Source organism: Hyaena hyaena, unplaced genomic scaffold, assembly GCF_003009895.1.
Source record: "Hyaena hyaena isolate Hyena2069 unplaced genomic scaffold, ASM300989v1 scaffold_227, whole genome shotgun sequence".
NCBI classification, from domain to species: Eukaryota; Metazoa; Chordata; class Mammalia; order Carnivora; family Hyaenidae; genus Hyaena; species Hyaena hyaena.
In genome coordinates this window covers 1,816,798-1,843,892 of record NW_024080859.1, presented here as the reverse complement: position 1 = coordinate 1,843,892, position 27,095 = coordinate 1,816,798, and the positions used below count along the sequence as shown (strand labels likewise).

General features: G+C 46.3%; 3 protein-coding genes across 3 annotated transcripts; 1 reads left to right on the top strand and 2 right to left on the bottom strand.

Moving 5' to 3' along the window:
- Positions 1 to 2,140: 2,140 nt before the first annotated feature.
- Positions 2,141 to 3,133, bottom strand: LOC120239237 (olfactory receptor 10H4-like). Its single transcript, XM_039243424.1, has one exon. It carries the CDS (start codon positions 3,131 to 3,133, stop codon positions 2,183 to 2,185), a length of 951 nt encoding a protein of 316 aa, XP_039099355.1. The 3' UTR covers positions 2,141 to 2,182.
- Positions 3,134 to 17,588: 14,455 nt separating this feature from the next.
- On the top strand, positions 17,589 to 18,542 carry LOC120239243 (olfactory receptor 10H3-like). Its single transcript, XM_039243430.1, has one exon. It carries the CDS (start codon positions 17,592 to 17,594, stop codon positions 18,540 to 18,542), a length of 951 nt encoding a protein of 316 aa, XP_039099361.1. The 5' UTR covers positions 17,589 to 17,591.
- Positions 18,543 to 26,141: 7,599 nt separating this feature from the next.
- On the bottom strand, positions 26,142 to 27,095 carry LOC120239232 (olfactory receptor 10H1-like). The gene has a single exon (XM_039243419.1). It carries the CDS (start codon positions 26,988 to 26,990, stop codon positions 26,142 to 26,144), a length of 849 nt encoding a protein of 282 aa, XP_039099350.1. The 5' UTR covers positions 26,991 to 27,095.

The window sequence follows — 27,095 nt, the reverse complement described above, 5'->3', positions numbered from 1 at the left end:
GCAGACTTCCAAGGACCCTTGGCACCTCTCAGGGGCCGTCTCAGTGCCCCGAGTCTTCTCCGTAAAGAAGAATGGCCTGACAGCCTGGCTAGAAACTAATGTGTAATGAAACCCAATAACATTAAATGTCAGGATGCCATTTCACTGGTCAGTTTTCTGGGGCTGCTGTAACAAAGCATATAAACCTCGTGCCCTGAGACCACACACTTCTCTCCTCTATGCTGGAGGCCAGAAGCTGAATCAGGGTCACGAGGTGTGAGTCGAGGTGTGAGCAGGGCTGCGTCCTTCGGGGGGGTCAGGGGAGAACCTGGCGCCTGCTTTCCCAGCTTCAAGGGCAGCTTGCACCCCCGGCTTATGGTTCCTGACTCAGCTACTCCAGTTCCTCCTTCTGGTGTCACATCCCCTACTTCTCCCTGTCCCTCCTATCCCCCCCACCCCTTGTATAAGGACACTTGCAATTATAGCAGCCTTTGGGTGATCAGCGTAATCCCTCTGTCTCAGGTCCTTAACTGCATCTTCTGCACATTCCCTTTTGCTGGACAAGGGAACACAGCCGCAGGCTCTGGAGAAGCACATCTGAGCAATGGTGGGGGCATCAGTCAGCAACACCGGTAATGAGTAAAATGATGAATGGAACCCCGAAACTTCTGTAGCCGGTTTTCTCAAGGTCTCATTGTCAGTGTTAATGAGGCAAGTGTGTCATGAAGTCCCCTGGAGTCAGTGTTTCCCTCTGGCTGTGTGCAAGGGGTGTGTGCCTAGGGCTGCACCTGCCCCCTTCCCTGAAAGGGGCCTGTTCCTTCTAATGACAGCCTTTCTCCTCCCGGTCAGCACCACACTTCTCTCTGCAGACACCTGAGAGGCAGGTTCCTGATCACCAACGGCACACACATGCACGTTGTAATTGATTCCTGCTTCCCATCTTCACAGTGCTGTGGCCTGGGACAAATGATCTATCAGATTTGTATTTTCTGCATTTCAAAAACGTGAATAGGAGTAGATGTGGGTCATATCTAAATATGGAGAGAGAATTTATTTTGAGTCTTAGAAGAATGAATGCATAGGAAACCCTTCCCACAGCATTTGGCAAATAGCAGGCACTCATATGTGACAGCCACCCTTAGGTTCATTATTATAAAATGACTTCAGCCTGCCACTCACATATCTAGCCACAGCTTTGAGTAAGAATTTACACAAGTGGAAGACCCCCCCTCCTGGATCCTCAGACATAGGATTTCCCAAACCCCAGCATGGGAGTCAGACAGACCTCAAGTTGCATGTGACCCCTTCCTTCACCTCTTGTGTGACCTCCACAAACATTTCTCATCGCATAAAGGGGGTACCCACACCCTTGACCTCTCTTTGTGTCATCTTGAGATAGCACTGTTCCCTCCAACACATAGGAGGTTGACTGAAAGTATATGGGGAAAAAGGTAAAAGGATTTCCATAGGATGTCAGATAGCCACACCCTTTAAACATTTTATATGTTCTGACCCAAGCACTGAACCCTCTCTCCTTTCTCTGTCTCCATTTCTCTGTCTCTCTCTTTCTTCACTTTGCATTCTGACAGCCTTCGCTCAACTCAGTGCAACATGGAAAACCTCCCTCGAGTCTGTCCCCTCCAAACACAGAAGGAGCTGTACATATTCAATCATCTTCTTGGGCAGAAATAGTATATTTTCTTTTGTGTATTTGGTATAATTAAAGATATGCTTAAACGACACTGGACACAGAGCCTGATGGGAAAAGCCCCGATGATGGTGGCATTTATTATTATTATTGATTTATTATTGTTGTTGTTGTTTATCCTTATAGAGAAAGAGGGGAAAGTCCTCCTTTGCTTGTCCATTCAAGAAGAACTATTGGCATCAGTGCCTAGACACTTCCATGTGATGCCCCCCACTGGCCTATTAGGTAGATAACACATCCTTGGACAGAGGTAATGGGATGGAGTTCATCACATGGGGTCTTGAACAAGAGATCATGATCCCTAGAGTCTATGCAAGAGAGGGCAAACAAACTGGGGAAAAACAAATACCTAGCAGGTATCCAACACCTATGGATGCATCCAACAATACCTTTTCAGTATTTACATATGTTGAATCCCTAAAATAGTCCTATGGAGATAATGTTATTATTTTCAGCCCTTCTGTCCTATTTCCTCACCACATGTTTCCTCTAGTGTCAGGAGCTGAAGGGACTGAATTTTCTCTGGAAGCTTTTCTTTATGGCATTCTTGAGCTCCTTATTCCTGAGACTGAAAATGATTGGGCTGAGAAAGGGGGTGAAGACTATATAGGTCGTGGCCATCAGAGTGTTACTGTACATAGAATGGGGTCCCTTGGGCTTGAGGTAGATGATGGAGGCAAAACCGTAGTGCACAATGACCACAGTGAGGTGGGACACACACGTGGAGAAGGTCTTGTGTCTGCCCTCGGCAGAGGGGATCCTCAATATGGCGGTCACGATGAAGACATAGGAGAGGACGATGAGGAATAAACAGCCCATCAGAGCTGAGACGCACACCAAGATCACACCCAGGGTGACGGGGAATGTCTCCTTCCCACAGGCCAACTTTAGAAGGGAAAGCACGTGGCAGGCAAAATGGTGGATCACGTTAGACCCACAGAAGGTGAGGTGAAAAACTATCAGGGTCACCATCATTCCCATGACTGAGCCACCAGCCCAGGACCAGGATACGAGGCGGGCACAGCCACGGGGGCTCATGAGCACGTGGTAGCGCAGAGGGTGGCAGATGGCCACGTAGCGGTCGTAGCCCATGATCATGAGCAGGAAGGAGTGTGTGAAGCCGAACGTGAAGGAGAAGAACATCTGGGTGGCGCAGGCTGCCCAGGTGATGGTGTGGTGAATGGAGAGTATGTCAACCAGCATGCGCGGGGTGATGACAACAGTGAACAGAATCTCGGAGGTGGACAGGGCGCACAGGAAGAGGTACATGGGCGTGTGCAGGCTGTGCTCGCTCCACACGGTGGCCATGATGAGGAGGTTGCCCAGCAGCGTGAACAGGTACATGAGCAGGTATAGCAGGAAGAAGGCGGGTAGGAGATGCCGCGGGAAGTTGGAGAAGCCCACGAGGATGAATTCAGACACCAGGCTATAGTTCTGACCAGCCATGGATGCTGCATCTGGTGAGATCAGAAAGGGAATGAAGGTACGTAGTTTATCCCATGAATGACAAGGATGATTCAAAATAAACCTGTCATATGGTTAGTCACATGAATAAGCTAAAAAGGGAATGTCATATAATTATACCAATCTAGGAAGCAATCCTGGATTGCTAAAGCTCAATTCCTACCTGACTTCTAAAATTGATATGTAATTGACATACATTATATTATTTTAATATACAGCATAATGGTAATATATTTACACATCTTCAAGAATTTTTTTAAAGCTCTTCTCAACATCAAATTGACTGAAACTTTCTTAGCTAACTAAGAATATGTACTGCAAACTAGGAAATAGTACAAGATGTGGGAGACAAATAGATGCATTATTTTATAATTTTTAAATGTTTATTCATTTTTTGAGAGACAGAGAGATACAAAGTGTGAGCAAAGGAAGGGAATAAAGAGAGAGAGACACACACACACAGATTCTGTAGCAGGCTCCAGGCTCTGAGATGTCAGCACAGAGCTGAATACAGGGCTTGAACTCGTAGACCTGTGAGATCATGACCTGAGATGAATTGGGACACTTAACCGACTAAGCCGCCTGGGTGCCCCAAGACAGACTATTTTAGAATCAGGAATAAGCCAAGGTTACTCACTGTCTCTGCTGTTCATTAGCAGGGAACTGAAAGCCAGGAGCGGTGCTTGAGGAATGATAAAGAAAGAAGGAATACCGGGATTGCAAGGAAAGAGACGTGATCATCTACCTAGAAACGTACAAGAATGAAGGCAGAATATTTTTTTTTGTTTCTTTTTTCTTTTTTTTTTTTTTTTTACAAATAGTTTATTGTCAAATTAGTTTCCACATAACACCCAGTGCTCATCCCCACAAGTGTCCTCCTCCATGCCCATCCTCCCCTCCCCCCCACATCCCTCAGTCCTCAGTTTTTGTCAGCATTCAAGAGTCTCTCATGGTTTGCCTCTCTCCCTTTCCCCCACCATTTCCGCCCTTCTTCTCCCCCTTGTTCCTCCGTCAAGTTCCTCCTAATCCTCCTATACGTGCAAACATATGATATTTGTCCTTCTCTGCCGAAGGCAGAATATTTTTGAGCAAAGACAGAACACATGCTGTGGAAGCCTAGATCAGCTTCCCAAACTCATTATATTTCCCAGAGAATTGCAGTCATAATAATCGTTTGAAAGACAGAATTCAAGGAAAAAGCAAGATACAAACTATAAGGAGACAGCTCTCAAACATTTTGATTGCAGTAGTTCTTTTTTTTTTTTTAACTTTCATTTATGTTTCAAATAGAGAGTGTGCCCATAGGGAAGGGGCAGAGAGATAGGCATAAAGAGGATCCGAAGCGGGCTCCACACTGACAGCAGAGAGCTCAACGTGAGGCTTGAACTCAGGAACCAAACCATGAGATCTTGACCTGAGCCAATGTCAGACACTTATGAGCCACCCTGGTACCCCCAGTTGGTTGCAGTATTTCTTTAGGTTAAAAAAACTACTGAGTCCTCTTGAGAGCTTTTGTTTGAGTGAGTTGGAACTCTCCATTCTTACTATCTTAGTAATTTAAACTGAGATTCTTTGAAAATATTGAATTCTTAATCCAGTTAAAAGAACAATGTGATCATTGATTCAACTTAAGGAACAATTGGTATCATGTTAGTATAAGTAATGTTTTAGAACAGTAACCAACATTTTAAAAACCCATTTAGTAAGAAGTGTGGATTTCTTTTACATTTTAGCAAATTTGTCCAATACTGACTGGATGGCATACAAAATCATGCTTGTATCTGCCTCTTCATTCTGCCTGTGGCAACATGTTGTTTTAGTTGAAGCACATGACAGAAGCACATCCTCACCTTCTCTGGAAAAGTGAAGACTGATTGGTCCCCCAGAAAGAGTCTCTGGGACCCCAGGGCCGTCATATCACACTTTGATATCCTTTGTTTTAAAATATCTAGAAACTGGGGCTCCTGGATGGCTGAGTCAGTTAAGCCTCCGACTTCGGCTCAGGTCATGATTCATAGTTCGTGAGTTTGAGCCCTGAGTCAGGCTCTGTGCAGACAGCTCAGAGCCTGGAGCCTGCTTCAGATTCTGTGTCTCCCTCTCTCTCTCTGCCCTTTCTCTGCTCACATTTTATCTCTCTCAAAAATAAATAAACATTAAAAAATTTTAATATCTAGGGGTGCCTTGGTGGCTTAGTCGGTTAAGCGTCTGGCTTTCGCTTAGGTCATGATCTCGCGGTTCATGGGTTCGAGCCCCGCGTCGGGCTCTGTGCTGACTGCCAGCTCAGAGCCTGGAGCCTGTTTCAGAGTCTGTATCTCACTCTCTCTCTGACCCTCCCCTGCTCACGCTGTCTCTCTCTCTCCTAGAAGTAAATAAAAATTTAAAAAAAATTTAATATCTAGTAATTAACTAAACACATGCAACACCTCCGAGCACAGAAACCGTAACCACGAGTAGATATTTAGAAGATGGTCTGGCTACAAGGAAACGGGAACTCCATGTGTACTCTCAGATGAGATGAGCTCTACAGCAGTTATGGTGGTTCTTCCCCAAATTATACTCAGTGCAGCTGCATTTACAATTGAAGACATTAAATTTAAGAACAATCGTAAGCCTACTTCTCAAAAATAAAGTCAGTGAAAAACCATACAGATCTTCTAAGAATGGAGCCCACAAGAGAGATAATAAAGAGATGTCCCTCACGGTGTGGAGACTCACTACCGAGTCAGAATCATTTGTTTTTTAATTTTATTTTTCCCCCCGTCTATCCATTCTTCTATTGATACAGCATCATTTTTTAAGATGAGACCCTGGGACAAACGTGTATGGATGGGTTGAATCACTATATTCTACACCTGAAACTAATATTACACTGTATGTTAACTGGAGTTTTAAAGAAAAACTTTTAAAAAATGAACTGTGGATATACATATATATATATATATATGTGGCATTTGAATTTCATAATCATCTTCTGTGAGTACTGATGCCATTCTTTTTTTCTTAATGTTTATTTTTAAGAAAGAGAGCATGAACAGGGAGGGGCAGAGAGGGGGGGCAGTGAATCTGAAGCAGGCTCTGTGCTGACAGCAAGAGCCCAAGATAGGGCTCAAACTCATGAACTGTGAAATCAAGACCTGAGTCGAAGTTGGACACTGAACCAACTGAATCACGCAGGGGCCCCGATTCTATTCTTAGTAGACAAACGTTAACTCCTTAGAAAAAGAAATAGACATAAAAACTTTCACAAAGATTTTGTTAAACAAAGATATCCAGGATATGCAAACAGGCAGATGGAAAATTGGGGATATAGTCTATGCATTGACTAAAATTGACCAGGGAATACTATCTAGAATAAATGAGAAACCAGTTACATTAAGAAGTAGAGACCTACATCAGAAATGAGTCCAGGACATGAGCAGAGAACTCGCAGAAGGGGTTACACAGGCAAGCAAACAGATTGTTTTAAGACAAGGAAAGGAAGAGGAAAACGACCATGGATTTTCACCGTACACCCATTCATTTCCCCAGATTAGAAAGTGCCCAATGTTGATAGATATACAGGGAGAAATCAGTCCCCATGGCCTGCTGGCAAGAACAGAGAATGGAGAAGTGCAGCCTTCACGTGCTCTGTGCACCAGCACATGTGCCCCTGAGCATCTACCTCGATGGCTCAGACCTATCTGGAGGGAGCACGTCGGACATAGCACTGCCTGTGGTGCGGAAAAAGACAAGCCTCCTTGGGACCCATAACTGGGCAGGGGCAGGTCCCATGGCTGGATGAAAACACTGGAGGCCCAGCCAGGACTTTGATGCACATACAGCAGCATAGATAGACCCATAAAATGATGCTGAGTGAATGAGGCAAAAGGCAGCTGAACGTTCCAGCATATTCCATTTGGGCACATTAAAAATAGAGCACCCGACACTCTTCTGTAGGATGCTGTAATGGCGTATACATGACACTATACACTTGTCAAAACCCACAGAGAGTGCAACACAGACAGGGAGCCCTAATGTAAGTGTGGGCTGAGCTAATATAACATATCCTGATTGGTTCACCACCTGGAACGAGCCGCACACTCTTACCAGACTGTACAACGTTTGGCAGCTTCCCTGGCCACAAGCCTCCAGATGCCAATAGCATCCCTCCCTTCCCATGAGCTGTGCCAACCAATGGGTCTCCAGACATGTACAAATATTTCGGGGGGGGGGGGGCAGAATCATCCCCAAACAACAATAGTGACCTAGAAGCTGCAAAGGTCACTAGGCTGAGAAAGGAACCCAGGACCCAACAGGGGCAACCGAGAAAAGTCCACCAGCTCCCTAAGGCCAAGAGCCTGTCTCCCCACCCTTCTCCCGGGTCCTGTTCTCATCCCCTGTCTTGGTCTTGCTCCCCACAACTGTCTGAATATTGCCACCTACCTTGTCCCTCCTGGTCCCCCTCAGCCTGGGCTGCCTCTTCCAGGAAGCAGGCAGTGGTGGAAGACAGAAGATGCTCTCATGTGTTATTCTGTGAGCAGCACACAGGGGCAGGTGTGGGGCCAGACCTCTGCGCTCCCGGAACTGATGCTGTGTGCTTTATCCCTGCTGCAGCTCCCAGCACGCTGCTCCCCAGGGCCACCCCAGGAACGCCAATCTGGAGGCTGCCCTCAGGGTCTGGAGTGGCCGAGAGCATCATCAGAAGGTCTCCAGGGACCTCCAGCCTCTACTCCTTCCTCCAACTCTCCAACACAACCACGGCTCCCTGCTGTCTCTGTCTGCCCAGAGACCTCAGTCCCTGCTGAGCACTAGGAGCTCCCAGTCTTGGGGGAGACAGCGATGGAGTAGATGCCCTCAACCCCTTGGGGTCAGGACAGGGTCAGAGGGGAGGCAGGAGCTGGAGCAGCCCAGAGTGGGAATCCAGAGCTCTGCCCTGGGGTCAAGGCACTGGAGGGTTTCCCACAATAAGGGTTATTTAGAGCTGAGTCTTGGGGAACTGTTTCTCCTTGTCAACAGAAGTGTCCAGTGTCTCCTGGCCACGCTGGATCACCCCACCTCCCCTCATGGTCAAGTTCTACCCTATCCCTGTTGTCCTGGTGATCCAAGCCTGAGAGTCCACATCAACATAAGCCTCTCTGTGATATCACCAAACAGATATTTGGCCTCCTGTGTTGTCCTTGTTTATTGACCACTGATGACAGTCTTGATATGCTCATGTGATAACTGGTAGCTGTGGGCTTAACATTATAACACATCTTCTTCCTCCAGTGGAAACTTCTGGCCTCACCTTTGTTTTCTGTTTTTTGTTTTTTTGTTGTTTTTTTTTTTACAAATAGTTTATTGTCAAATTAGTTTCCACATAACACCCAGTGCTCATCCCCACGAGTGCCCTCCTCCATGCCCATCCCCCCTCCCCCCCACATCCCTCAGTCCTCAGTTTTTGTCAGCATTCAAGAGTCTCTCATGGTTTGCCTCTCCCTTTCCCCCACCATTTCCCCCCTTCTTCTCCCCCTTGTTCCTCAGTTAAGTTCCTCCTAATCCTCCTATACGTGCAAACATATGATATTTGTCCTTCTCTGCCTGACTTATTTCGCTCCGCATAACACCCTCAAGGTCCATCCATGTTGCCACACATGGCCAGATTTCATTGTTTCTCATTCTGGCCTCACCTTTGAGTAATAGTTTAAATCCACAGAAAGCCCCCTTTCTGGATCCTCAGACCTATGGTTTCCCAAATGCCAGCATGGGAGTCAGACAGACCTCAATCTCCATGTGACCCCTTCCTCCACGGGCTGTGTGTCCTCCATCCACCATTTCTCATCTGCATAAAAGAGGTACCCAATCCTTGACCTCTCTTTGTGCCATCTTGAGATAGCAGTGGACCTACAACATGTCCCCCAGATAGATTCATCCAAACTCAGGAATGAGAAATTGATGTTTATGGAAAGTAATATGGGGGAAAGGGGAAAAGACTTTCCATAAGCTGTCAGAGAGCAACATGCTTTTAACATACTTTATGTTCTTACCCAAGCATTAAGCTCCCTCCCCTTTTTTTCTCTCTTTTCATCTCTATTCCCCTCCCCCCTCTTCCTCTCTCACTCTCCTTTCCCTTTCCCTTCCTCATACAAAAATAGCCTGTAACCAACCTCCTTCTTCCTGCCATTCCCAGAATTTGTCCCATATGCACTTTTATCCAACTTCCCACTAGTTCTCTGTCTCTCTCTGTCTCTGTCTCTCTCTCCCCCCTTTATCTTCTGAACCAGCTTAGCATAGAAAATCTCCCTTAGGGCCTACTCCTTCGAGGCAGTGAGGAATAATAAATAGGAATCATCATCTTGAAAACAAATAATTTATTTTGTTCATTTGTTAAAATTTAAAAAACAATACTATCAAACACTGGATACAGTGCTTGGTAAGACAAGCCCAAGGTTGGTGACATTTAGTATTGTTCTTATTTTTGTTTAACCATCTGATGGTGGAGTGAGCGGAGGGGAAAGTTTTCTCTTGCTTGTCCAGTCAAGAAGACTGTGCTCAGACACATCAGTGATCAGAGAAATCCTTGTGATGCCCCCCCTCCACCTGTCCATAAGAAGATAACACATTCTTAGATAGAGCTAATGGGATGGAGTTCATCACACAGGGTCAAGAACAAGAGATCATGATCACTAGAGTCCATGCAAGAAGGGGGTAAACAAATGGGGGAAAAACAAATACCCAGTATGCATACAATAGCTATCGATGTAGATTTTCATATACTGAATCCTTACAACAGTCTCCTGGAGATAGATGTCATTATCCCCAGCCCTCCTGTCATATTTCCTAACCACCAAACTGGTCATCAAGAGGTTAGGGGAATGAATTTTCTCTGGAAGCTCCTCCTTATGGTGTTCTTGAGTCCCTTCTTCCAGAGGCCACCAGCCCAGAGCCAAGACACAAGATGGGTACAGCCACAAGAACTCATGAACACATTGTAGCAGATGGGGTTGCAGATAGCCAGGTAGTGGTCATAGCCCATGATGATGAGCAAAAAGAAGTGCCCTATATCCTCATAGCACTAGGCCCTGATTTATTCATATATATGTGAACAGCCAGGTTAACTATATATATATATATAATATATAGTTTATATATATATATAAATAGTCAAGAAATGTTATTCAAGGGGTCCCTAGGTGCCTCAGTCAGTTAAGTGTCTGAATTGGCTTAGGTTCAGGTCATGACCTCACGGTTTCTGAGATGGAGTCCCACATTGGGCACCACAGCGGACAGCTCAGAGCCTGCTTGAGATTCTCTCTCTCTCTGCCTATCTTTCTTCCCTTCCCCTGCTCATGTACCCTCTCTCCTTCTCAAAATAAATTAATAAATAACAATTAAAAAAAGAAAGTGTTATTCAAGGATTGTTTTACATAGAAATATTATAGGTGCTAGGATCCAGCATTGACCCAGGACTAGGTCTCTGCGCTCTCCTTTTCATGGTCTACTGAGGAAAGTTGTCATATAATGAAAGATGACTGCACAGAGTGGTCAGAGGTGTAATGTGGGCACTCTAGGGATCCGCAGAAGTTAACTGTGGGTCAGAAACCCAGCCTGCAATTTAGAGACTTGGCAATATGTGATGGCTACATCAAGACCTGAAGGGAGAGTAGGTATGATTCAGATGAGACAAGCAGGTGGAAGAGGGGCTTCCAGACAGAAGATGTAGCAACTGCAAAGGATCAGGGTGACAGAGGCATGGTGCATTTGGGGACAATTGTTGTCCAGTGCACCCTGGACAGTTGGAGGTGGCTAGGGGATTCTGAATTGTGAAGGCAGACAGGTGGGTAAGGCAAGAACATGCAAGACCATGGTGTCCACTTGAGGAATTTGTTCCAAGGGCAATGGGGAACTCTAAATACTCTTAAAATACATACAGAAAAGAGCTGTATGATATTCTATTACATAAATATATTCATAGATGCTTCCATTTGGGGGTTCTTATGATATCTACTACATGTTTGTTAGTAGATTAACACATGTTGCGTTGGGTCTAGCAATGGTAAATTTCTGGTAAATCTAGCAATTTGGTAAATTTGGTAAAGCTAGCAATGTAAATGCCAAGTCATAGGGGATACCTATGTTCAGCTTGAATAGATTCTGCCACACAGTTTTCCAAAGTGTTATATCAAGAGGTACATTTAAAGTCCAAGCAGGATGGTCAGATTCTGGTTTGTAGGGAGCCCCTCTGGCTGCTGTGAGGGAAGCAGGCTGCTGAAGGAAGCAGGGTAGGCAGACGCAGGAAGAGATGGGCAGAGGTGCACGGGGGCACTCGACTGGGTCGAGTGACAGACGGGAGATTGATTTCAGAGGTAGAATGGACAATGTTGCTGACTGGACACAGGGAGACAGGAAGTGAACAGTTTTTACTCCTAACACTTAAGATCAAATGTATGAGTTCTTTCCACACCAATGACCAATTCTTCAACTCCCCAGACACCAACTTGCTGTCCCATAATTCAGTTCACCTCTGACGCTAACTACCTGAAGATGCCAGTCACAAGTTTTCGGTGTTCAGGGAAGATGCACTCTTGTCTGACGTGACTGCACAGTTGGGTGTTTCCACATTCCCTCCTTTCATTTTCGATGCTTTGCTAGAATGACTCACAGAAGTCAGGAAGATGCAACACATTCTTCACAGTGTATATAAAAGATACAAGTCAGGAACAGCCAGGTAGGAGAGATGCATCGAGCAAGGTATGGAGGAAGGACCAGGGAACTTCCATGCCTTCTCTGGACATGCCACCTCCTAGCACCTGCACGTGTTCACCAACCAGGAAGGTATCTGAGTCCCATTGTTTAGGGAGTTTTTGTGGAGGTTTTACTACACAGACGTGATTGATTAAATGATTGGGCCTTGGATGTTGAATATCAATCCGTAGCCCCCCACCCTCGAAGTCCCATCTCTAATCTCACCTTGGTTGCTCAGGGGAGCAGCCTCCTACCTAAGACTATCCAGGGGCCCAAAACCACCATGATCTCATTAGCATTTAAAAGGTACTATTATCACTCAGGAGACAAGGGCTTTAGGAGCTGTGTGTCAGGAATTGGACAAAGACCAAATGTGTTACAGCCCAAGGATGCACACTCTAATGTAGATGTTCTGGCTCAGATCACCAGGGTGACAGGGATAGGGTAGAAATTGACCATGAGGGGAGGTGGGGTGATCCAGTGTGGCCAGGAAACACTGAACACTTCTATAGACTAAAGAAACCACTCCTCTAGACCCAGCTCTAAGTAACCCTTATTCTGGGAAGCTTTCCAGGTGCCTTGACCCCAGGGCGGAGCACTGGATTCCCACTCTGGGCTGCTCCAGCTCCTGTCTCCTCTCTGACCCTGCCCTGATCCCAAGGGGTTGAGGGCATCTACTCCAGCCCTGTCTCCCCCAAGACTGGGAACTCCTAGTCCTCAGCAGGGACTGGGGCTCTCTGGGCAGACAGAGAAAGCAGGGAGCCATGGTTGTGTTAGAAAGTTGGAGGAGGAAGGAGTAGAGGCTGGAGGTCCCTGGAGGCCTTCTGATGATCCTCTTGGCCTCTCCAGACCCTGAGGGCAGCCCTTCCCAGTTGGCATCCTGGGGTGGCCCTGGGGAGCAGCGTGCTGGGAGCTGCCGCAGGGATAAAGCACACAGCATCAGTTCTGGGAGCCCAGAGGTCTGGCCCACACCTGCCCCTGTGTGCTGCTGTCAGAATAACACAGGAGACCGTCTTCTGCCCTCCCCTGCTGGCTGCTTCCTGGAAGAGGCATCCCAAGCTGAGGGGGACCAGGAGGGACAGGGTAGGTGGCAATAGTGGAACATTTGTTGAGAGCAAGATCCAGACAAAGGGTGGGGACAGGTCCTGGGAGAAGGGTTGTAAGACAGCTCTTACCTTTGGGCAGCTGCTGAAAGTCTTCTCAAGTTACCTGTTCCGGGTCTTGGATTTTTTACCCAGCCTAATGCCTTTGGCAGCTTCTAGGTCAGTGGTCTTCAGCCTAGGGTGGGTCTGGACACAGGTGGGCATGTCTGGAGGCCTTTCGCATCGACATGACTCCTGACTGGTGGGTATGAGACTGACACCTGGTGGGCTGAGGACAGAGATCCTGTTAAATATTGTATAATGCACAGGACAGACACCATCCCAGAGAATGATCTGGCCCCAAATCCCGTGCACACTGAGGCTCAGAAATGTAGCTCTGTGTGTGTATCTTGCTTGTGTTATTGTGTCCTGAGTTGGGTGACGGTGGCCTTTGCTAACCTGGAGGTGAGCCTTGTGGGTAGGCAGAGGGGTTGAGCTGGAGGCGCTCCTGGATGCAGGTGTGTGACATGAGCTCAGCACCTGTGTGTGAGCCATCCTGTGTGAGACCAGAGTGGACAGAACTCTCTCCTGCACCTGTCAGAGGAGATGGGGGAGCCCAGCCCGGAGAACTGCAGCCACTCCACCAAGCAGCGGGTGGGAAGGCAGACTGCAGGGTGAGGCAGGGGGAGGGGAGGGGCGAGGTTGGACCAGACACTCATGGAGCTGTGTTGTCAGGTTAGCAGAGGCCCTAAGGGCCCCAATGGGTCAGAGACCATGAGTTTAGAATGGGACCACCTGGTGCATCTGGTACAGACTGATGACAAGAGAGCAGCTCAGAGGACAGGGAAGATGCCAGAGTCCGTGACAACCACCCACAGTAGGTACACATAGAGCCTTTTCTGTGAATCCTCGTGGAAGATAGAAGTTCTAGAGAGAGTTCTCTGCTTACTCCCAGTTTTCAGCTTGGGACATGAGGTTCAGGGCTGGAATGTTCCTTCTCAGACACACACAGCAGAAGCTGGGCCTTGAACCCTGGCCCTGATGACTGCACACCTGGGTTGTGTTTCAGACAGACGTCTCCGGAAGCCAGAGTGGAGTGGGAGGAGGGGAGGGGCCTGGGGCAGTGAGCCGCGCAGGGAGGGAGGTGGAGCCATGCAGATGGAGAGGAGCAGAGCACACAGCTGTTTAGGGGGAGAAAGGGTCCTGAGCGATGGGGGGTGAGGCGCAGAAAGGGGCTGACACTGGCGTCTCAGCTCCTGGCCTGGGGGGCGGATACCTGCATGGTCAGAGGACTGTTTCCAGCTACCGGCCCAGCCTTCCTCTCTCCAGGGGCGTCCCTCCCTGCTCTGCTGGTTCCCTGTCCTCTAGGCTCCAGGCTGACCGCCACTGTGGGGGATCCTTCGGAACAACACCCCAGTAAGACCGGGGGTGCAATTGTGGCTGGGTCCTGTCCCAGAGCAGAGGATTTCAGGCGCTCTGGGCACAATCGAGGCTCAAGTTATCCATAAAAGTATTTTTTTTTTATATTATGGTGGATTCAGGTGCGGAGGTTTGAGTCAATGACTTTTCTGAGTCGCTGCTTTTGACAGTCCCTGGTTTTCACAACGTCCTTCTATTATTTTGTTCACGTTCCCTGCCAACCACCTGTCCCTCCAGTGTCAACAACCCATCTCCCACAGGAAAGGTATGCGTTTTGATTGGCAGATACTTGTACATACGTGCTGTCTTCTCTGTGCATAAATGTGCTGTAAATTACTTGTATCCTTTTAATTTTATAAAACTTTTTTCACTTTTTGATTTTATAGTAAATTTATAGGTTTACAAAAAAATACATACCTCCTCTCTCCCTCAGACCGTTTCCTCTTTTACCTCTTGCAATAGAGCATTTGTTCCTGTTGGTGAGCCGATACGACTACTTCTTATTAACTAGACCTGCAGGATACACCAGGGTTCCTGTCTGCGTCCCACATTCTGTGGATTCTGACACAGTATAATGACACGTATCCACTGCGACAGAACCCTGCAGAATAGTGTCAGGTGCTCTATATTTAATATGCTGAAATGTTACTATGCTGGAGTGTTCATCTGCTTTTTGCTTCACACTCCGTATCATTTTACGTGTTCTTTTATGCTGCTGTGTGTGCATCAGACTCCTGGCTGGGGCTCCAGGGGTTTGCATCCAGCCCATGTGACCTGCTCCCTTCCAAAGAATGGACAAGCAGGCTTCCCACCCAGTTCCCCGCTGAAAGCAATGCTATGGAAAGAGGGAGCTGATCTGCTCCCCTGTAAATACCTTTGAGCACTCACAATAGATGCTGAGGAGCACATGTGCCGGTGCACAGAGTACGTGAACTCCTCATTCCCACTATTTTGTGTTCTCACAGGCTGTGCATGAGGGTTGCTTTCTCTCCAAAGTGATCAACACCGGGGAGTTTCCATCTTGGGTCATTGAATAGATACACACTGAAGTTCAATTGCATTTTCCTTCCCTTCTCTCTCTGTCCCTCTCTCTTTTCTTCTTGTTGCATGTTTTTTATTTGGCTGCGCTACACTCTCTGTGAGTTCTCTGCTCAGACTTTGCTTATTTCTCTTCTTTTTCCCTTTGCTTATTTCTGTATCAAGCTTTCTACTTCTTGTAGATATAACCGTTTATTCTAGATCATATTCCCTGGTCCTCCCTGTACGATGAAAATGATTTTTCTCCCCTTTCCATCTCCCATTACCTGGATCCAGGATATCTTGTTGATCAGAAACCCATTGTGCTGATGTTTTCATGTCTTTCAAAATCTCCCAATGGCTGTGCTTCTGAAGTTTGTTTAAGAAGTCCTTCTCCACTTTTAGATCAACAAAAGTCTTCTCCTGCACCTTCTCTTATTAGCATCAGGGCGCTGTGTTTCATATTTAAGTCCGGAATCCACCTGGATTCCACCTGTGTGTATGACCTTGGGCAGAAATCCAGATTTGCTTTACTTCATAAAAGGACCAGTTTTCCCACCACAGACTCCTAAACAATCCATCTTCTCTCTTTGATGTGTGCTCCCGCCTTTATCAAGGTTTGAATCGTGTTGGGACACTTTCTGAGGTATGCAGCCAACTTGATCGGTGTCTGTCTGTTCCAGGTTCCCACTTGAACGTGACAGTGGTGTGTACTGTCTATCCTGGGTCTCCACCCCTGCCAGGGCATCTCTGTCCTATTTCATCCATCTTCAGAGGATTGGCATAGTTTTGCACTGACTTTATTTTTCAGTTGGAACTCGAGGAAACTTTTATCAAATGTACGTTGGAGTCACTGTCCGTACTGCAGGTGTCCTGATGACATAACCATCACCACACTCGCTCACCCATCCGAGAGGGTAGATTGTCCTCCCCGTATTCAGACCATCATCTGCATTTTTTCTCATGGTTAACATTTCTGCACATGGAAGTATTGCGTGTGTTTGATTAATTCCTAGATATCATATAACAGAGGTTTTCAAAGTGTGATTTGAGGACCCTGGGGTCCCGGAGACCCTTTCTGGGGGATCATCAGGTCCTTACTTTTCCAATTGATGTAGGGATGTATTTTCATCATATGCTTCAACGAAAACAACATATTCCACAGGCTGAATGAATAAGCAGATACAAGCATCAATTTGTCTCCCATCCAAATTTGTTAAAATGTTTTTTAAAAAGCCACTCTTCTCACTAAATGTTATTTTTGTGAATGTAGTTACTTTGCTAAAAATATGTTACTTATATTGACATTGAACAGGTTGGCTTTCCTCCCTTCCATCTCCCTCCCTCGTTTCCTTCCAACCTTCCTTCCTTCCTTCCTTCCTTCCTTCCTTCCTTCCTTCCTTCCTTCCTTCCTTCTTTCCTTCCTTTTCAATAGAGAAGAGAGAACACATGAACACATGCCAATGGGGGAGGGGCAGAGAGAGAGAGTATCTTAAACAGACTCAACACTCAGCACTGACCCCAACGTGGGGCTTATCTCACAACCGTGAGAACAGGACCTGAGCCAAAATCAAGAGTTGGACCATCAACCAACTAAGGCTTCAGGTGCCCCATGGATGTATCCATAACTATATATTTTCAGAGAATCTCTGTGTTAATTTCTAATATGGTAAAAATGGAGAGTTATACTGCATCTAGACAAGATCTCATCAGCGTCTCAGATTTACTTGAGTGTGAAGAAATCACCAGACCACAGTGCTGGAGAGCTGTTTCTTTACAGCTTGTGTCAGTGTTGGGAATGTTATCCTACTTTTTACTTAAAGTTCATACTTTGACTGGTTACCGCTGGGGTAATTCTGTGAGAAATACTGAGTGTTGCGAGCAGATCTAGTCTTCTTCATACTGTGTTCTCTATTGCCGTGGTATGTTATGTCTTCAATCTTTTCCTTTTTCTGAGTGAACAAGCAAGCATGTCTCTTTCCTTCCAATCCTTACGTACCTTCTTTCTTTTTCTTACTTTATAGCACCGCTCACGACTTTCAGCTCCATGCTGAAGGACAGCAGAACCAGTGAGTATCCTTGTCATTTTCCCAATCCTAACATATTGCGTCTATAGTCTCCCTGTTTTGTATATTGTCTGGGGTGTACTGTTGTCTAGATTCATGATCTTCTTGCCGGTCACCTTCATTCCCTTTATGATCTCACCAGATGTAGCATCCATGGCTGGTCAGAACTACAGCCTGGTGACTGAATTCATCCTTGTGGGCTTCTCCACCTTCCCGCGGCATCTTCTGCCCGCCTTCTTCCTGCTATACCTGCTCATGTACCTGTTCACGCTGCTGGGCAACCTCCTCATCATGGCCACCGTGTGGAGCGAGCGCAGCCTGCACACGCCCATGTACCTCTTCCTGTGCGCGCTGTCCACCTCTGAGATTCTGTTCACTGTTGTCATCACCCCGCGCATGCTGGTTGACATACTCTCCACTCACCACACCATCACCTGGGCAGCCTGTGCCACCCAGATGTTCTTCTCCTTCACGTTCGGCTTCACACACTCCTTCCTGCTCATGATCATGGGCTACGACCGCTACGTGGCCATCTGCCACCCTCTGCGCTACCACGTGCTCATGAGCCCCCGTGGCTGTGCCCGCCTCGTATCCTGGTCCTGGGCTGGTGGCTCATTCATTGGTATGATGTTGACCCTGATAGTTTTTCACCTCACCTTCTGTGGGTCTAACGTGATCCACCATTTTCTATGCCATGTGTTTTCCCTCTTGAAGTTGGCCTGTGGGAATGAGATTTTTTCTGTCACTCTGGGTGTGATCCTGGTGTGCGTCTCAGCTCTGATGGGCTGTTTATTCCTCATCGTCCTCTCCTATGTCTTCATCGTGGCCGCCTTATTGAGGATCCCCTCTGCTGAGGGCAGACACAAGACCTTCTCCACGTGTGTGTCCCACCTCACTGTGGTCATTGTGCACTACAGCTTTGCCTCCATCATCTACCTCAAGCCCAAGGGCTCCCATTCTATGTACAGTAACACGCTGATGGCCACGACCTATATAGTCTTCACCCCCTTTCTCAGCCCAATCATTTTCAGTCTCAGGAATAAGGAGCTCAAGAACGCCATAAAGAAAAGCTTCCAGAGAAAATTCAGTCCCTTAAGGTCCTGATGGCCTGTTTGTTGGTGAGGAAAATGACAGTAGGATTGCCAATAAGAAGGTCCATCCCCATAAGACTGCGTTAGGCATCAGTATAAGAAAATACTGAGTAAGTATTATTGGATGCATCGATAGGTGTTGGATATTTGTTGGTATTTGTTTTTTCCAAACTGTTTGCATCCCTTTTGCATAGGTTCTAGCAATCATGATCTCTTGTTTAAGACTCCATGGGATGAACTCCATCCCATTCTGTTTAGGAATGTACTATCTAGCTACGGTTTGGTGGGGGGAGGGAGTTTCACATGGATGTGTTTGGGCACTGATGCCCATGGTTCTTCTTGAATGGAAAATCAGGGTAAGACTTTCCTTTGTCTACTCTATGGATAAATAAAAATAAGCATAATAATAAATGCCACCAGCACTTGGGTTTTCTTTCAGGCACATATCCAGTATTTTATAAGTATCCTATCACATAAAAATGTACAAAAAGTAAATAAGCTATTTCTTTCTGAGAAGCTAGTTGACTGTGTATAGTTGCTTCTGTCTTTGGTGGGGGATAGAGTCTGAGGGAGTTTTTCTACCTTGATCTGTGTTGAGTGAAGAATGTCAGAATGTGAAGTGAACGGAAAGAGGGAGAGAGGGGGTAAGGAATTGAGGGAGGGGAAGGAGTGAAGGGATGAGAGGGTTCAGTGCCTGGATGAGAACACACAGAATATCAAAAGGGTGTCGCTATCTGACATCTTACGGAAATCCTTTTCCATTTTCCCCACATTACTTTCAATTAAACATCAATTTCTCATTTCTATGTTCACTTGAATCTGTCTGCGGGATGTGTAGGAAGGCACAGTGTTATCTAAAGATGACACAAAGTGAGGTCAAGGGTGTGGGTACCCCCTTTATGCAGATGAGAAATGTTGGTGGGGGTCACACAACATGTGAAGGAAGGGGCTACATGCAACTTGAGGTCTGTCTGACTCCCATGCTGGGGTTTGGGAAATCATATGTCTGAGGATCCAGGAGGGGGGGTCTTCTGTTGGTGTAAATTCTTACATAAACTGTGGTAAGATATTTGAGTTGTAGGCAGAACTTTTTTTACAATAATAAACCTAGGGATGGCTGTCACGTAAGAGTGACTGCTGTTTGCCCAATGTTGTGTGAAGCAATTCTGATGTATTCATTCTTCAGAGTCTCAAATTATTGTTTCTACACATTTAGATATGACCCACATCTACTCCCATTCACGTTTTTGAAATGCAGAAAATGCAAATCTGATAGATCATTTGTCCCAGACCACAGCACCGTGAAGATGGGAAGCAGGAATCGATTACAATGTGCATGTGTGTGCAGTTGGTGATCAGGAACCCGCCTCTCTCAGGTGTCTGCAGAGAGAAATGTGGTGCTGACAGGGAGGAGAAGGCTGTCATTAGAAGGAACAGGCCCCTTTCAGGGAAGGGGGCAGGTGCAGCCCTAGGCACACACCCCTTTCACACAGCCAGAGGGAAACACTGACTCCAGGGGACTTCATGACACACTTGCCTCATTAACACTGACAATGAGACCTTGAGAAAACAGGCTACAGAAGTTTCGGGGTTCCATTCATCATTTTACTCATTATCGGTGTTGCTGACTGATGCCCCCACCATTGCTCAGATGTGCTTCTCCAGAGCCTGTGGCTGTGTTCCCTTGTCCAGAAAAAGGGAATGTGCAGATGAGATGCAGTTAAGGACCTGAGACAGGGGGATTACGCTGATCACCCAGAAGGGCTGCTATAATTGCAAGTGTCCTTATACAAGGGGGGGGGGGAGGCAGGGACCAGAGACAGGGAGAAGTAGGGGGTGTGACACCGGAAGGAGGACCTGGAGTAACTGAGGCAGGAACCATGAGCCGGGGGTGCATGCTGCCCTCGAAGCTGGGAAAGCAGGCGCCAGTTTCTCCCTGACCCCTCGAAGGACACAGCCCCGCTCACACCTCGGTGTGCCCCTGTCCTCACAGACCTTGGGGCCTGGGATGGAGGGAGCCCGGCTTCCGTGTGCAGCTACAGCTGTTCTGTTTGCCAGAGTCATTTACTTCCACAGAATGTGAGGGATTTCGATAAATTTGTTGGAAAGGGCTGGGGGGGCGGGGCAGGTCAACCCTCAGCTCTTGATGCTCTTAGCGCTGTCACATGGTACGGAGACCCTGTGTGTGCACTGCAGGGTAGTTTATATGAATTATTTGTACACAGCATGATTGCCGTACAGCACAGCACACATTGGTACTCTTTTCCCCTGTTAATCTCCCCATTAGGATGGAAGCTCCTGGGGGCAGGGACTCTGTCTGGATACCATTGTAGCCCTACCATGCTTGGCGCATAGTAGGTTCTTAATAAATATTTGTTAGCTGACTGGAAACTGAAGGTTGTGAGTAAATAATGTTCTCATGCACGACAAAGGAAACAATCAATAAAACTAATAGGCAACTGATGGAATGGAAAAAGATAGTTGCAAATGACATACCAGATAAAGGGCTAGTATCCAAAATCTATAAGGAACTCACCAAACTCCACACCCAAAAAAACAAATTATTCAGTGAAGAAATGGGCAGAAGACATGAACAGACACTTCTCCAAAGAGGGCATCCAGATGGCCAACAGACACATGAAATGATGCTCAGCATCCTTCATCATCAGGGAAATGCAGATCAAAACCACACTGAGATACCACCTCACACCAGTCAGAGTGGCTAAAATGAACATCAGGAGACTCTAGATGCTGGCGAGGATGTGGAGAATCGGGCACCCTCCTACACTGTTGGGGGAATGTAAACTGGTGCAGCCCCTCTGGAAAACAGTGTGGAGGTTCCTCGAAAAATTAACAAAAGAACTCCCCTATGACCCAGCAATAGCACTGCTAGGAATTTACCCAAGGGACACAGGAGTGCTGATGCATAGGGGCACATGTACCCCAGTGTTCATAGCAGCGCTCTCAACAATAGCCAAAACATGGAAAGAGCATAAGTGTCCATCAACGGACAAATGGATCAAGAAGATGTGGTTTATGTATACAATGGAATACTACATGGCAATGAGAAAGAATGAAATCTGGCCACGTGTAGCAACGTGGATGGAACTCAAGGGTGTTATGCTGAGTGAAATAAGTCAGGCAGAGAAAGACAGATGCTGTCTGTTTTCACTCATATGTGGATCAGGAGGAACTTAACAGAGGACAATGGTGGAGAAGGGGAAAAAATAGTTGGAGAGAGGGAGGGAGGCAAACCATGAGAGACTCTTAAATACTGAGAACAAACTGAAGGCTAATGGGGGTGGGGGAGAGGAGAAGGGGGGTGATGGGCATGGAGGAGGCCATTGTTGGGATGAGCACAGGGTGTTATATGGAAACCAACTTGATAATAAACTATGAAAGAAAAAAAATAATAATGTTCTAGAGTTATCACCATATATTATAGATTTTAGTATGCTTCTAGTTGTATTGTCCCATTTTATAAAATGTAATGTATAAATTATATATTTATTCTATAATATTGTATATAATATATAATATATTATATTAATATGGCATGTATTAACATAATATAACATACTATATTAATGTGGCATATATTAACATAATATATAATACATAGTGGATATTTCATATATTGTATGGTATATATTATACTTCCCTATATAACTATAATTAATATTATAATTAATATAACTGTATGACATAATTATATAAAATTTAAAAATATATAATGTAACAATATATTAAATAATTTAATATGTATATCTTTAATATAATATATTATTACATGCTATTAATATTAATAAATTATATTATTTTTCATAGACTAGATTTTCTTTCTATCTTTTTCCATTCCTACTTAGAAAAATGACTACAGGCACTGACAAGCTCTGAAGTGAGATTCAACCCAGGTGGGGCTAAAGAGAGACCCTGAGCTTTCCACTGGGGTTTTAATAGTAGCCGTAATAATAATTATTATTTTGAATTCTTGAATACTATGCACCAGGACCTGTATACTAAGCATTTGAGGGGTATGATCTTACATAAACCCCGAGCAGCTCCGTGAAGCACAGACCATTATCATGAACCCCATGTGGCCGAGGGACCGGCCATGGCGTCCGGGGGTTGCAGGAGCCCCTCTAGGAAGCTCTCCCAGGCCGGGCTCAGCAGAGAGTCTGAGTCATGTCCACTGAGCCTTCTTCCTCCTTCCCCAGCAGGGATGGCTGCCATGCTGGGGCTACATCCCAGTTCCGTGTCTGAATTCCTCCTCAAGGGCTTCCCAGTCAACTGTAGTGGAAAATTCAAACGGAATCGATATAAAGAGTGTGAGCTCTGAATGAGGTCACATGCTGCTAACATTTGGCAAATTACCAGTCCAAATAGACATTTCACCAGTAAAAGTTGGGTAATTAGGGAGAAATGGGTACTATGCATGAAAGGAAGACAAAATGTTCAAAATACAGATAGAAAGCAGAAATTGAGAGAAGATTCATTTCAGGAAATGGGAACCGGAGAAGAGGATATTGTTGTGAGGACTTACTTCTGAAGCTTCCTGAGTAAGAGTGGGTGGATCAGAGGTAGTGGCAGCTGCACGTTGGAAATACCATCTACGTATTTTCTCTCTTCCTTGGTTTCATTGCCTGTACCAAAGCACCAGCTCACTAGAGGGAATTCCACCTGTCGCATGGGTGATGCCCCCTCCCATTTGTTTCTTTCACTCCACGTCAGGGCGACCCAGGGGGAAGAGGAATAGACTCCCAAGGCAGGAAGACTGTTGCCTCCTGTGTCCACTTTGCAGTGAGAGCTGACGGAAATGCATTCAGCAGACCAGCGCAGCTCAGCAAGGTCATGACAATGACACCTTACTGAAGGTTTCACGGGCTTCCAAGGAAAAAGCCTTATAATTGATGTCATATGAAAACTGTCTAAAATGTAACACCTGTGTTCTCTGCACCAGGCTCTTGCCCAGGCTCAAGCCAATTGCTTTCTCTTTCCCCAAAGGTACGATCATTACCAGCAATAGGGTCTTCACCTCTCTCCCACTTTATCCCCACCCAGCAGAGCCCACAGCTCTATCAGGTGAAGCCACTACCTCTTTCCTTGCCTTGCCTGGCTACCTCTCTCTGTTCCACTGCTAATGTACAAAAACCTCCCTCTTTCTCCCCTCCATTCCCCTCCTCTCCCCTCTCCTGTTCTGCATCCTCACACCTAATGCTCCTCTCAGAAATAAGTCTATTCCTATGACTTAAAAGGCAATAGAAAATTATAAATAACAAGCCAATTCTGATGCCATAAATTGCCTTTTTTTCCATTTATGGATTTTTAGGAATAAAGAAATGCTATATTAAAAGTACTGAATATATGGGCACCACGGTGGCATCGGTTAGGCATAAATTTCGGTGCAGGTCATGATTTCGTGGTTTCATGAGTTCGAGCCCTGAAAAAAGCTCTCTGCTGTCAGCACAAAACCCACTTCGGATCCTCTGTCCCCTATTCCTTCTGCCCCTCTCCCACACGCGGACACGCTCTCTGTCACTCTCTCTCTCAAAAATAAATAAAATGAAAAAAACCACAAAAGTAATGAATATAGTATAATGCTCAACACATAGTATATATTCATATACTGATCATCACTAACTTTCACCATTGCTATACCAGCGTCAGTGACAGCAGCCCAAGAACCAGAGGTAATATTACTGTTTGCTAATTCGATCTGAACAATGTATACCCCACGCATATGTGTGTGGTGACTCTCCTTTCCCACAACATTATACAATCACAGGAACGGGGAACCAGGGGAAGTTCAGACATGGCCATTTCCAAGCAGATTGCAACCACACTAAACCCAGCCAAAACTAAGATTCACCCCCACTTCACACTATGTACAAAAACTAACTCCAAGCAGATCAAAGACCTAGGTGTAAAAGCTAAAAGTATAATGTTCTTAGAGTACAACATAGCTGTGAATCTCTGTGACCTTGGACTCAGCAATAGTTTCATAGACATGACAACGAAGCATAAAGCAATGAAAGAAAACAATTCATAGATTGGATGTCATCAAAATTAAAATCTGTCCTGAAAAGAATACCAACAGGATCGTGAAAAGACAAGTCGGAATCTGAGACAATATTCAGAACTCACAGATCTGCTATGGGCCTTGAAACCAGAAACTCTAAACAATTAACCACAACTTAACAGAGACAAACAGCTCAATTTTAAAACTCAGTGGAGTGTCAAGGGCATTTCTCCAAAAGCACACAGAAATGGGCACCAAGCATGTGATGAGATGCACAACGTGACTACTCATCAGGGAAATGTAAGTCAGAACCACCATGAGATACCACTTCACACCACAGAGATAGCTACAATGAAAAGGACAGTTAATAACCAATGCAGGTGAAGATGTGGAGAAATCGGAACCCTTCTGCACTGCTAGTGGGAATACAGAACAGTGCAGCCACTTTGGAAAAGAGTCTGCAACGTTCTTCAAAGTTAAACATAGAGTTACCATTGCATCCAGAAAATCCACTACTTGGTATATATGGAACAGTACGAAACTATATATTCAAGCAAAAGCCTTGTACACAAACATTCCTGGTGGCAATATTCAAAATAGCAAAAGTAGAAGCACTGAGATCTTCACCAAGCGATGAACAGACAGATAAAGTCCGGTATGTCCATACAGGGGAATAGTGTCTGGCAATGAAAAGAAATGAGGTTCTGGGGCATCTGGATGGCTCAGTTGGTTAAGGGTCCAGCTTCAGCTCAGATCCTGATCTCCTAGTCCATGAGTTCAAGCCCCATGTCAGGCTCTGTGCTGACAGCTCAGAGCCTGGAGCCTGCTTCAGATTCTGTGTCTCCCTCTCTCTCTCTGCCCCTCCCCGACTTGTACTCTGTCTCTCTCTCTAAAATAAACATTAAAAATTAAAAAAAAAAAGGAAGGAGGTACTGATACGTTCTACAACATGGAGGAAACTTGAACACATTACGCTAAGTGAAAAAAAAGTCAAAAAGGTTCCCTAACGTATACTTCTTCCATTTGTAGAAAATGTCCAGAAGAGGCAAAGCAGATGAGTGAGTCGTGGGGATGAAGGTGCAGCATAGGGAACGTGTCAGTGGTGTTGGAATCGCGTTGTGTGGTGACAGATGTATGCAGTTGTCTGACCAGATGTTGTATTATTGAACTAAGGTAATACTGTGTGGCAACTATACTTCAACTAAAATTTTAAAAAATATGTTTTTGGGGAAAAAAGTGGTTTCTTAGGATTGGGGGTTAAGGGGATTGGGGAGGAAATGGGGGAGCAACTGAATGGGTATGGATTTCTCTTTTGGGTGACACAAAATGTTTCAAATTGATTGTGGTGGTGATTGGTACATGGACTCTATCTCAGTGATCCTGTTTGATTACAAAATAAAACTAATATCCAAGACACAAACCAAGAGAGGAAGAAGCAGATGATTTCACATTTATTGAGCACCTGCTCTGTCACGGGTGTCATCACATAAATCGTTATACCATTCTTACTAGGTAAGCATTATTAAGCCCATTGTACAGATGAGGGGGTGGTCATCCTTCTCCCTCTTCTAAAACCATATCCACACTGGCCACTTAGATGATGGAGGGATGAAGTTTGCTGAGGAAGGTCTTCTTCATGGCGGTCTTCAGCTCTTTGTTCCTGAGGCTGAAGATGATGGGGCTGAGGAAGGGCGTGAGGACCGTGTAGGTGACGGCCATCAGGGTGTCTCCTTCCAGAGACTGGGGACCCTTGAGCTTGAGGTAGACGACAGAGGCAAAGCCGTAGTGCACAATGACCACAGTGAGGTGGGACGCACAGGTGGAGAAGGCCTTGTGCCGGCCCTCAGCTGAGGGGATCTTCAAGATGGCAGCCACGATGAAGACGTAGGAGAGAAGGATGAGGAGACAGCAGCCCAGCAGGGCGGTGATGCACACCAGCCCCACGCCCAGGGCCACGGCGGGCACATCGGTTCCACAGGCCAGCTTCAAGACAGGGGGCACATGACATAAAAAATGGTGGATCTCATTGGGTCCACAGAAGGTGAGGTGGAAAACGGCCGTGGTCACCACCAGCCCCGTGACTGAGCCACCTGCCCAGGACCAGGCCACCAGGCAGACGCAGCCACGGGGGCTCATGAGCACATTGTAGCGCAGAGGGTGGCAGATGGCCACGTAGCGGTCGTAGCCCATGACGGTGAGCAGGCAGGAGTGTGTGAAGCCAAATGTGAAGGAGAAGAACATCTGGCTGGCACAGGCCGCCCAGGCGATGGTGCGGCGGGCGGAGAGCAGGTCGACCAGCAGGCGCGGGGTGATGGCCAAGGTGTAGAGGATCTCGGAGGTGGACAGGGAGCACAGGAAGAGGTACATGGGCGTGTGCAGGCCGCGCTCGCTCCACACGGTGGCCGTGATGAGCAGGTTGCCCAGGAGGGTGAACAGGTACATGAGCAGGTAAAGCAGGAAGAAGGCGGGCAGGAGATGGCGCGGGAAGGTGGAGAAGCCCACGAGGACGAATTCAGTCACGAAGCTGTGGTTTCGGCCCAGCGTGGC